The 10404-nt window shown below is 41.1% G+C and overlaps 2 protein-coding genes across 2 annotated transcripts; one reads left to right on the plus strand and one right to left on the minus strand.

Moving 5' to 3' along the window:
* Positions 1-64: 64 nt before the first annotated feature.
* LOC119729544 (39S ribosomal protein L32, mitochondrial-like) lies at positions 65-3788 on the minus strand. The gene is made up of 3 exons (XM_038202148.1): positions 3614-3788; positions 1714-1951; positions 65-890 (listed from the first exon to the last, which is right to left on the minus strand). Exons 1-3 carry the CDS (start codon positions 3753-3755, stop codon positions 686-688), a joined length of 585 nt encoding a protein of 194 aa, XP_038058076.1. The 5' UTR covers positions 3756-3788; the 3' UTR covers positions 65-685.
* Positions 3789-3833: 45 nt separating this feature from the next.
* LOC119729543 (proteasome subunit alpha type-2-like) lies at positions 3834-10372 on the plus strand. The gene is made up of 5 exons (XM_038202147.1): positions 3834-3949; positions 6539-6748; positions 7151-7273; positions 8081-8300; positions 9576-10372. Exons 1-5 carry the CDS (start codon positions 3912-3914, stop codon positions 9690-9692), a joined length of 708 nt encoding a protein of 235 aa, XP_038058075.1. The 5' UTR covers positions 3834-3911; the 3' UTR covers positions 9693-10372.
* The last annotated feature ends 32 nt before the right edge of the window (positions 10373-10404 follow it).

The following is a 10404-nucleotide window of genomic DNA, read 5'->3' on the forward strand; positions in this document are numbered from 1 at the left end:
CCTTTCAAGTATTAAACTTTTGTACTTGTTTTTCCCTTGGAATGAAAAAACAAATTGAGAATACTTTTAGGTGTAAATTTTGTCATGTTTTATTACCTTTTTTCAAACCTCTAACATGCCTGATTTGGAATAGAAATTGGTTGTTCCTGTCCCGACTTTCTTCAAATAGAAAAATGTGTCACATTTACTAGGGCAAAAAAACATTTGTATAAAACTTGAAACCCAAACAAGCATCATTGTTCATGAGTTACATTGTGCCTAAAAATGTGATTGAAAAATAGCAAATTTGCATCATGTTCTTTTGTGGATCTTAGTAGAAAAAAAAAATACCTACAATGAATAGATGATTCTGAGCAGAAATATTCAGAAAGCATCAGAAGTGTACAACTCGTAAGTCTGCTGCTGGCTGTCAACAGAGGGCAGTGTTGCATTTGCCTCATCTGCATCACAATGGTGCGTTTCCTTGCGGTAGGAAAAAGTAATGTCTGGTGATCAAACATTTCCCATTTTGACCAATTGGATCCGTACTTTTGGTCATGTGACCACAACAGCTCGTTCAAAATTAGTCACAAAGACTGTGAAGGTTGGGCGGAGCTTATGGCCAAATCCGGAACAATCCAAAGAAAAAGTTGGGAAGAACTGCAACATTAATCGTGGGGAGATTTCCATCTTCTTGCTCCACGATCTACTCCAGCAGAGCCCTGCTGAACCACGAGGGTCTCTTCTTCTTCATCTCGACAATCTCTTTCCCCTCCTCTTCCGGCCGCAATGGTTCGCCCTCGTAAACGACGACGGTCTCCCTGTCGGGGAGTGCGTCTGTTTCGTCCCGCTGTCCCATGAGCTGTTTCCTAATCTCTCGCGTCTCCTGTCGTATTCTGATCAAACAGTGTCTGGAAAAATAATCAAGAAAAACGACATTTTATGAACTGAAAGTGCCATACTAGTTAAGTCTCTATCTCTCTTGAGCTATTTATAGTATTATACCCGAACTCGCAACAATACTTGGGGGATTCCTTACTATAGTTGGGCCAATCCTAAGGGATAGTGTTGCCCTACTGACGTAGTAAGGAATTCCCTAAGTATTGTCTGGACAGTCGCAACTATGGTTGGGGCCACAGCCATTAGTCACATCCTTGTCACAAACGCCTTGTTGGAGGCTGCCATTTTGAATTCAGGAAAAACTGACTGGCATCAGACAGACCAATCACAGGGCACTTTGATTGGTCACCATGGCGACCAATCCAGATGACCAATCAAAGTGCCCAGGTGACAAATCAAAGTGCCCTGTGATTGGTCTGTCTGATGCCAGTCAATTTTTCCTGAATTCAAAATGGCGCCTCCAACAAGGCGTTTGTGACAAGGATGTTTCCTGAATTGAAGGTGAAACTTCTCTTTTCTTCCCAAAGGTATGTGAACCTAACCACCACCATTTGTATTTTCAATTCCCACTGAAGCCTACAGGGGCGCATCAGGCAGTTTGAAGACTGTTTTGGGGGTGAAATCTGAAGATTTTGATAGGGGGTACAAGTGAAAATGGTCAAAATAGGTTATTGGTATCGCCATGTACTCTAAGATCCTAGGACCCTACTATCGCCTGACCATCTCCAAAATGTTAAAAAAGGCGATTCGTAGAGTCCTAGTTACTCGGACTAAGTTAGGGGGTAGCAAACAACTCTCTCTTGAAAGAGAGAAGTTTTACAGTCCTAAACTCACCCACATAAGAACCCGATCATCTTGGCGTGACCGCACACTTCGCAAGTTGTAAACTTCTCCTCGGGTATGTGTTTGATCATCTTATCCTCAGCTCTCCGTCTCGTGCGATTGCGCTGGATGGAACGTCGGTGCTTGGGTACAGCCCATAACAAGCCGTCAAATATACTGGCAAGGCCTCCTCCACTTTCTGACGACCTATCTGGAATTACAGCTGAGCTGTCAATGGCGAGAGCTGGGCCTGGAGTGAAGAATTACATGTAAACAATTGATTAAAGACAATTAAATAAAAACAATTTGCAACTGAATCATACGCCACAAAGTTAGGGCAGATACACAATGTAAACGGTACTGTTACGCCCCAACTATGGTATCGGTCCCAACTATAGTTGGGACTGTCCCAACTATAGTTGGGACGGTCCCAACTGTGGTTCCACAGTTGGGCTGGCCCAACTATAGTTGGGAGTCATCAAGGGGGCCCAACTATAGTTGGGAGTCATCAAGGGGGCCCATCTATAGTTGGGCCAGTCCAATCTTTTTATTTTGCAGTGTCCCAACTATAGTAACATTGATGTACAACTATAAAACGTTCCCTACAGCTCTGATACACGTATGACTGTACTGGGGACCAATGAAATTATCTATGGGTGGGGCCCATCTATAGTTGGGCCACTGCAATATTTTTATTTTGCGGTCCCAACTTTAGTTCACATTGATGTACGACTATAAAACATTCCCTATATAGCTCTGTTACACGTCCGACTTTACTTGTTTTTTTTGGGACCTTTGACATTAGCTATGGGTGGGGCCCATAGTTGGCCGGCCACGCCAATCTTTGAATTTTGCAAAATGTTGCTGGACTGTGACCCAGCTGGACAACTCATCCAATTACGCAGTACCACGTGGCAGGCCAGCCCCGCAACACGCATGCACAACGAATACATGGTGCCAGCACCACGGAACTCCAGTCCTAACTATAGTTGGGCCGACCCAACTATCTTACTATAGTTGGGACAGTCCCAACTATAGTTGGGCCGACCCAACTGCCGCACTATAGTTGGGACAGCCCCAACTATAGTTGGGACCGATGCGATAGTTGGGGCGTGACAGTACTAAATTGTCAATTAAAAATAGAAATACAGCTAAATTAATGATTAACCCTTACTCTCTGAGGGTAGTTTACTGCATGTCAGTTGGTTATGCCAATGCCCTCCAGCTGCAGTATATTGGCAGATAAACTATCTTGACAGTGAAGGCTCCAATTGGCAGGAGTTGGAGGCCCTGGAGGGTGCCTGATACTGACCAGCTGGGGGCACTCACTTTGTTATCAGAGGACTCTCATTGTTCTCTGTGGCATGTATTGGAGTGCCTGTCCAGTTACCCTTGAAATGACATGGCAGATATTGGAGGGCCATGCAAAAAACATAGGAGATTTTCTTGAGGCACATATTGGCATGCGTTGGAGGGTCAAGTAGGGTAAGGGTTAAATATTTAACATAAAAAGTAATGACAAATGTCAATCAACATTCGGAAAGAATGTTGCAACCTGAAGTCACTTCAGCGCATGTGTACAAAGTCTATGGAGAGTCAAAAAAAATTATAAGTATTTCCTAACAAAATTGGAAATGTTTCTCAGTCCCATATTCATGTCTTATCATCATTTTTGCAATGACTGACCTTCATTGAGATTAGCTGGAGTTACCCAGCCCTAAATTTTATCATAGGGTTGCCATTTAAATGACAACCCAATGACAAAATTTAGGGCTGGGTAACTCCAGCTACATTGAGATTAAAGAAAAAAACAGCGTCAGGTTGCAACATTCTTACCCAAAAATGTTCATCAATGCATCATCATCAATCATGTAAATCTTTCACAAACGTGTAAGATATTGAAACTTCTTACCTACTGGTGGGTGGCCTCCATACCCCTCCCACAATGTCAACTCGAAATGTTTAAAAGAAAGTTGAATTCTTTGAAGAATTCTAATTACAAGGGCTGACTTATTCATGTTTTTATTTTGTGTTCTGTGCAAAATAAAGAACATGTGTATTACATGTGCACGGGGGCACTGCACAACAAATTTGATATAGCGCCCCCATTTGTTGAGTGGATGTAGTCAGGTACCCATGCTCATCATCTGTGCAAACGATATTTGAAAGCGTCTGGGTAATTTCCACCACCCAGCAGCACAACATTCAACATGACCGAACGCTACAGTTTTTCGCTGACAACTTTCAGGTAAATTTCACATTAAACCTGCTTTTTTATTCATCCAGCCTTGTTGTTTAGATATTGTATTTCCTTAAAATCAACTTAGCGCAAAGAAATATGTAGTCAGAATTTTTTAAAGGTTACATTTTTATCATTGGACTTGGGTCATTATTTGCAAAGTCATCAGCCATTGATTCAGTACACAGGCCAGTGTGCCAGTCATTGACCTTCATGTAATTTTTTTTTTTTTCGCAGTGGCTGTTGTTACGGCAGTCGACCGGATGGTTCCCTGACCTAATAATATTCGATAGTATTCAACGTCAGGATCTTTGGCTCTGAGAACCAGTCCAGATTATCAACCTAACCCTAATGACAATATACATGATATAGGCCTATGTTCTCGAACTTTAATTCCCTTTAAAAAAAAAATTCAACAGTGTCCAAAGCCACGGATTATGAAGAAGAAAATAAAATCTAGTCGGATTTGATTGAAAAATTTAAAAGTAAATGGAATCTATAAAAAGGAAAAAAAAGAGGGAAAAAATGTTTGGCATAGCAGTAGACCCGTAAACGTGCCGTCAATAACAACGCCACGCTCCAGCCTCGCGTAAAAACACTCGAAATTGTCAGGCAGCACGTCATTTTGCCAGTATTTGAAGTACTTACATATGAAGCTTTCTGTAAATTCACGCGAGTGTAGAATTTTGCATTGCCAAGAAATTTGAGGGGTAAAAACGACCTCAAGAACAACAAACGTACGAGCAGATTTTTTATTTTCTTAGATCACGCACAGTACGCTGTTTTTCTGAGTCATTCACGCGTGAAATGGTAGGAGCCTTCTTGGTTCCCGTAAAATCTCGTGCGTTGAGTGTTTCTACGCAACTCTGGAGCGTGGCTATGTATATAGCCACGTTCACGGGTCTTGCATAGCAGCTACCACAGTGATGTAGTTTTTGCAATGCTGTAACGATAGCAGATGAAAATCGCATTATGGCTGCCATAGCAGTAGCCACAGTGGTTCCAGTGCAGTGGTCATGGCAATAGTGGAGGAACCATGGTGGAATGCAGTGGAAGATATATATGGCACTTTGGAGATATCTCATGATAATAATCTATCATGATACTAAATTATAATGAACACCGTTTTCAAATTTGACAATGTTTAACTCTGTAATATTATACTTCAGGACATGAGTAACGTGGAACTAGACATCTTTCTTGAACTTCTGTCTGTTAATGGCCATGAGAATGAAAAATTTAGATTTACATCCAGCACCCGCTACTGCTCACAAACTATGTCATTATTTCACAAAAAGGAAACGTATCACACCAAAGAAACTTCTCTTTCAAAAGGATTAACAGTTGTCCAAACGTCAGTATTTAACAATTTATGCTTGAATCCCTGGATCAGTATGACACATTGTTAAAACTGTGATTCGTCAATTTAAACTTGAAGTATAAGAGAAGTCATCTGAAACCTAACTGGAAGAAAGAATGGGGAAAAAAATGAATTAACCCTTACCCTACTTGACCCTCCAACGCATGCCAATATGTGCCTCAAGAAAATCTCCTATGTTTTTTGCATGGCCCTCCAATATCTGCCATGTCATTTCAAGGGTAACTGGACAGGCACTCCAATACATGCCACAGAGAACAATGAGAGTCCTCTGATAACAAAGTGAGTGCCCCCAGCTGGTCAGTATCAGGCACCCTCCAGGGCCTCCAACTCCTGCCAATTGGAGCCTTCACTGTCAAGATAGTTTATCTGCCAATATACTGCAGCTGGAGGGCATTGGCATAACCAACTGACATGCAGTAAACTACCCTCAGAGAGTAAGGGTTAATGAAACATAAAACTAGCCCCATGCCTTTCCAAATGTTTTCAGACGCACATCTAAAAAAATCATTCTCATGGCCTAAAATTATCACAAAAAAAGGCACCTGCTTATTTTGAGAGGCAGTGGTATTATTTTACTATGAATCTTGGCAATCTAATTATATTTTTGCTTTTAATTAAAACGTATCTCAAACTTGTCCAATGAATTGCTGGCTTATAATTCATTCCAATTTTTCTCAGTCAAGTCTCTTAAATGCATCTTTTGTACTTGAGTCAAAAGGAGGTAATCTTTTTCCACTCTTAAATGTATCTATGGCCGAATAAAAAAAAAAAATGTTTATCGTCCGGGTTTTTGAAAAAAAGGAGGAAGAGGGGCTTTTTATTTTTGATTTTTGATTTTTTTTCAAGATGGCCGCCATTTTAAAATTTCCTGCAACCGTTGGTGTTTCCACTGTTCAAAGACACTTTTTAAAATGAAAGACAAGTTAGACAAGAGAACTGAACATATTTACAGTGTCATTTAGATTTGTATTGGTCTACTATGAACAGTTTTAGATGCAAGTATTTATTTTCCGATGAATTTGTGGACTTTTTCGGTGTTTTTTCACTGCATTTTTTAAAAATAAAAAATAATAAAAAATCCAGGCGGCCTCCAAAAAGGAAGCGGGCGGGGACGAGAAACTTTTTTTTTGTTACTTCGCCTAAATTGTACATGTCAAGCATTTTAGAATCTTATAGTATCTGGGTCACTCACTTGTCCTTTTTTTTATACCCATCAGCCCATCTGGGAAGCTGGTACAGATTGAGTATGCCCTGAATGCCGTGGCAGCGGGGGCGCCCTCTGTGGGCATCAAGGCATCCAATGGGGTCGTCATAGCAACCGAGAAGAAGCACAAGTCTGTCTTGTACGAGGAGCACAGCGTGCGCAAGATTGAGAAGATCACTAAGAACATTGGCATGGTCTACAGTGGCATGGGTCCCGACTACAGGTGTGGTTTCTGCCGGAAATTCGTAAACTTTTATTTCAGATGGTTTGGGTCTTCCCCTCCATTCAGTTCTTTAGTTTTAAATAAACACTGTCAATATTTTCAATAATCTGTAATGTGGGATCCAATATCGAGAATATTCGATATATCGATTATCCCATTTACAAGTTAAAGACCATGAAGATGACACTCTGATAAAAAAAAAAGTTTAAGTCCCAATTTTCCACAGCTTTTTGTGGAGCATATTGGCATAGTTTAAGGGTTAAGTTGCCAATGTTAGTGCTTTTGCTGCAACTTAATACAAAAGTTCTCAGCTTATTCCAACCCTCATGTATTCAGCTAAGAATGATAAAGTAATGCAATATCTTGGAAGGATGGGTGATTTTACAATCTTTACTTTGTCAGGTTATTGTTAAGACAAGCTCGCAAGTTGGCCCAGGGGTACTTCCTTACCTACCAGGAGCAGATCCCAACGGCACAGCTGGTCCAGAGAGTGGCTAATGTCATGCAGGAATACACACAGATTGGGTAAGTAACTAGACTTAATCCTCAGAAATCAGTGTATGCACACAATGGGAGACTAGTGTGTAAAGCACTCGCCTCTCAACAATATGGCCCTGGTTCGATTCCCGACACGGATCATATGTGAGTAGAGTTGTTCGTTGATTCTCTTCTGTGCCACTAGGGCCTTTCTGCAGGCTCTCCAGTTTTCCTCCTTTTGCAAAAATCAACACTTTTGGTCTCTGGGTGTGGTCCGTGGTCATACATGGGTCGTATGGTGCCCGTCAAAAGTTACTGCCAAAGGCGCCTTTACGTGCCTTCTGCTCGACCACGTAGCCGCGCCCTTTGCAATTCAGCTTCTCAGCTGCGAGTAAGGATGATTAACCTCCCATATTATTATTATTACTATTAACCCTAACTCCTTGAGCACTTTTACTAGAAAGTCTCCTGAATCCGCCAAATCCACCGATTTTGTCATGCAAAAAATGTTGGTGTCCTGAGTCCATCAGAATCCACCAGTGAGTCCATCAGAATCCACCAGTGTAGTACATATACCTCGTACACACCAAACATATAGCCAAGGAGTTAAACTGTTGAGATCCTGAATCCATGAAAATCCTGCAGTACCGCTAGGCTGTCCTGAATCCATCAAAATCCCCCAACTTTTGCAAAAAGGGTAAATGTGTCCCTCCCATGAAGCTCACAAGTGGTCACAAAGCATCATCTACTGCTCATGCAAAAGGTTCATCGTATAATGTGTCCATTGCAGTAATCACAAAGTTTATTCCAATCTGATCTAAAACTACAATATCTTTACATTCTTTTACCCACCAGCGGTGTGCGTCCGTTCGGCGTGTCTCTCCTAGTCGCCGGCTGGGATGAAGACGACAAGAAGCCTTTCCTCTTCCAGTGTGATCCCTCAGGGGCCTACTTCCCCTGGAAGGCTACGGCTATGGGCAAGAACCACATCAACGGCAAGACGTTCTTAGAGAAGAGGTACAACGAGGATTTGGAATTGGAGGATGCGGTGCACACGGCTATACTCACACTCAAGGTATGGAACCAAGTACCAGACATGTAAAAACACTGACAGGTCATATGATTGAACACTCATTGATTTGTATTATTATTATTATTATTTATATCTGGTAATGAAATTAAGGATTCCTCAAAAGCGCCCTAGGCACTGTAGCTCGCAAGCCTGAAGAAACCTGAAGAGAGGAGACAATGAGAAGAAATTGCAGTTTTAGAGTTGGGAGAACCCCAGAAGAATGTTCTGGGGAAACCCACGGAATCAGGCAGGGACTGAAAACCCAATCCACATATTGGCCAGGGCAGGAATTGAACCCGGGTCACAGCGGTGGAAGGCGAGGAAAGAACTGTGCCCCAAACTGACTCCCCAGTTAAAGGCACATAGGAACATTTGCAATTGCCCGGAAACTTACCTACCGATTTAACAAGAAATCGTTTACAAGAAAGTGAAGATAGGACTGGTACCAAACACAATGTGAAACGTGGCCGCCTGAAATGGCATCATTCGGAAGAAAACAACCATTGAAGGTGATTTAAGAAAGTGTGCCTACGGGCACAGTTTTTACAAGTGTTAGCAACAGAATCCATTTACGAGACCTCAAAAATTGTGGTGTACATGTTTTCTCTGCTTTCTCAAAACGTAAAGTATCCACTGAGCTGAAACTTCACCAAGTTAGTTGTTATGCGCCTTTCTTTATGATTTTTTTAGCAATTTTGTTGCCCTCTTTGAGGCTTGTACTATGGTTCTGCAAGGATTCACACGAGTAGACAACCTGTGCATTCATGTTATTGAATTAACATAACACATCAAAGTGACTGCTACATGAGTTCGAATCCTGACCTTGGGAACATGGCGCTTGTGCTCTTAAGCAAGGCACTTTACCATTATTGCTTTGTCCTTCAGATGGGACGTAAAGCCGTAGGTCCAATGTGTTGTGTAATGCACGTTAAAGAACCCAGTAACACTTATCGCTAAGAGAAGGGGTTTGCCCTGGTGTTTCTGGCAGTGGCTGCAATATGCGCCGCAGCACCTTGTCAACCCTTATAAGGTGCTGCATAATGGGTCTCATATTTCTCATATACTTTATTTACCTTTCTTTAATAATAGACATAATTTCCAGCGCCTTGAGTACCTAATTGTTGGTAGATACGTGCGCTATATAAGACTCCGTTATTATTATTATTATTATTATTACATGCAAAAGGTTTATTGATACAAAAATCTTGTATCGCTTGGTTGCTCATTGTTTACATCGTGTTGTATTTTTATGTCTTTTTTTGTTGTTGTTGTTGACAGGAAAGCTTTGAAGGTCAGATGAACGAGGACAACATAGAGATTGGTATCTGCAACGAGAACGGTTTCCGTCGACTGGAACCAGCCGAAGTCAAAGACTACCTGGCATCGATAGCATAGCGTCAGTGTATGCCGTAATGTACACATTCTTCACGTGTTTACTTCGGTAAAGACTTCGGTATTATACTTGAACCATTGATACGGGTTGCCCCAAAGCCCACTTTACTGGAATTCAATTTCGTTGTAGATTTACGTTGACATTTATCAAATAAAAAGAGTAGCGAGTTTGTCAACACGGCTTCAAAATGGTGTTCACGTTGTAACCCGTATCAGTGCTGTACATGTATTGTGTTATTCAGTTCGTAGATTAATTCATTTTTGTATTGTCCTAATTACTGTCTTCATAACAGCTGCATGATAAACCGACGTGATGCCATCATTTTTCCAGCGAAGATCTCAAACACATACCTAGATCTCTTGTAATTTTTTTCAGTTGCTGTTTATTGTAGACAATTCCGTGTTAGATAAAATTTCAAGTTGTTGGTTTGGGCTGCCTTCTTGATGTCAATTTTTGCAGTTGTAGATTTTACAAGGTTAAAAATTGCCAATTCAGTCAAAGTGTAATTTTGTTGCATTTGTCAGCAGTACCCATTATTGTTGCAGTTCTTACGATGACCAGAGGAGCTACAATGTAATAGGAATTTTACTATTGATGCCGGTAACTAATCCTGGAGCCTTTTTTCTTATTCAAAGAGTAAGGAAAATACTAATAAAATATACATGAAAAAGCGAAAAACCAATTTGATGACACATATTTTCTTGTGCTTGGTTT

This window comes from Patiria miniata, unplaced genomic scaffold, assembly GCF_015706575.1.
Source record: "Patiria miniata isolate m_02_andy unplaced genomic scaffold, ASM1570657v1 HiC_scaffold_21, whole genome shotgun sequence".
NCBI lineage: Eukaryota > Metazoa > Echinodermata > Asteroidea > Valvatida > Asterinidae > Patiria > Patiria miniata.

What these genes read in the sequence shown, in the direction of transcription:
- LOC119729543 (XM_038202147.1), top strand. Translation starts at nt 3,912, where the DNA reads ATGACCGAACGCTACAGTTTTTCGCTGACAACTTTCAG. An exon ending in TTTTCGCTGACAACTTTCAG is followed by an intron (nt 3,950 to 6,538) that starts GTAAATTTCACA and finishes TATACCCATCAG; the next exon opens with CCCATCTGGGAAGCTGGTAC. An exon ending in CGGCTATACTCACACTCAAG is followed by an intron (nt 8,301 to 9,575) that starts GTATGGAACCAA and finishes TGTTGTTGACAG; the next exon opens with GAAAGCTTTGAAGGTCAGAT.
- LOC119729544 (XM_038202148.1), bottom strand. Translation starts at nt 3,755, where the DNA reads ATGTTCTTTATTTTGCACAGAACACAAAATAAAAACATGAATAAGTCA. An exon ending in TGGAGGCCACCCACCAGTAG is followed by an intron (nt 1,952 to 3,613) that starts GTAAGAAGTTTC and finishes TCTTCACTCCAG; the next exon opens with GCCCAGCTCTCGCCATTGAC. An exon ending in ATGATCGGGTTCTTATGTGG is followed by an intron (nt 891 to 1,713) that starts GTGAGTTTAGGA and finishes TTATTTTTCCAG; the next exon opens with ACACTGTTTGATCAGAATAC.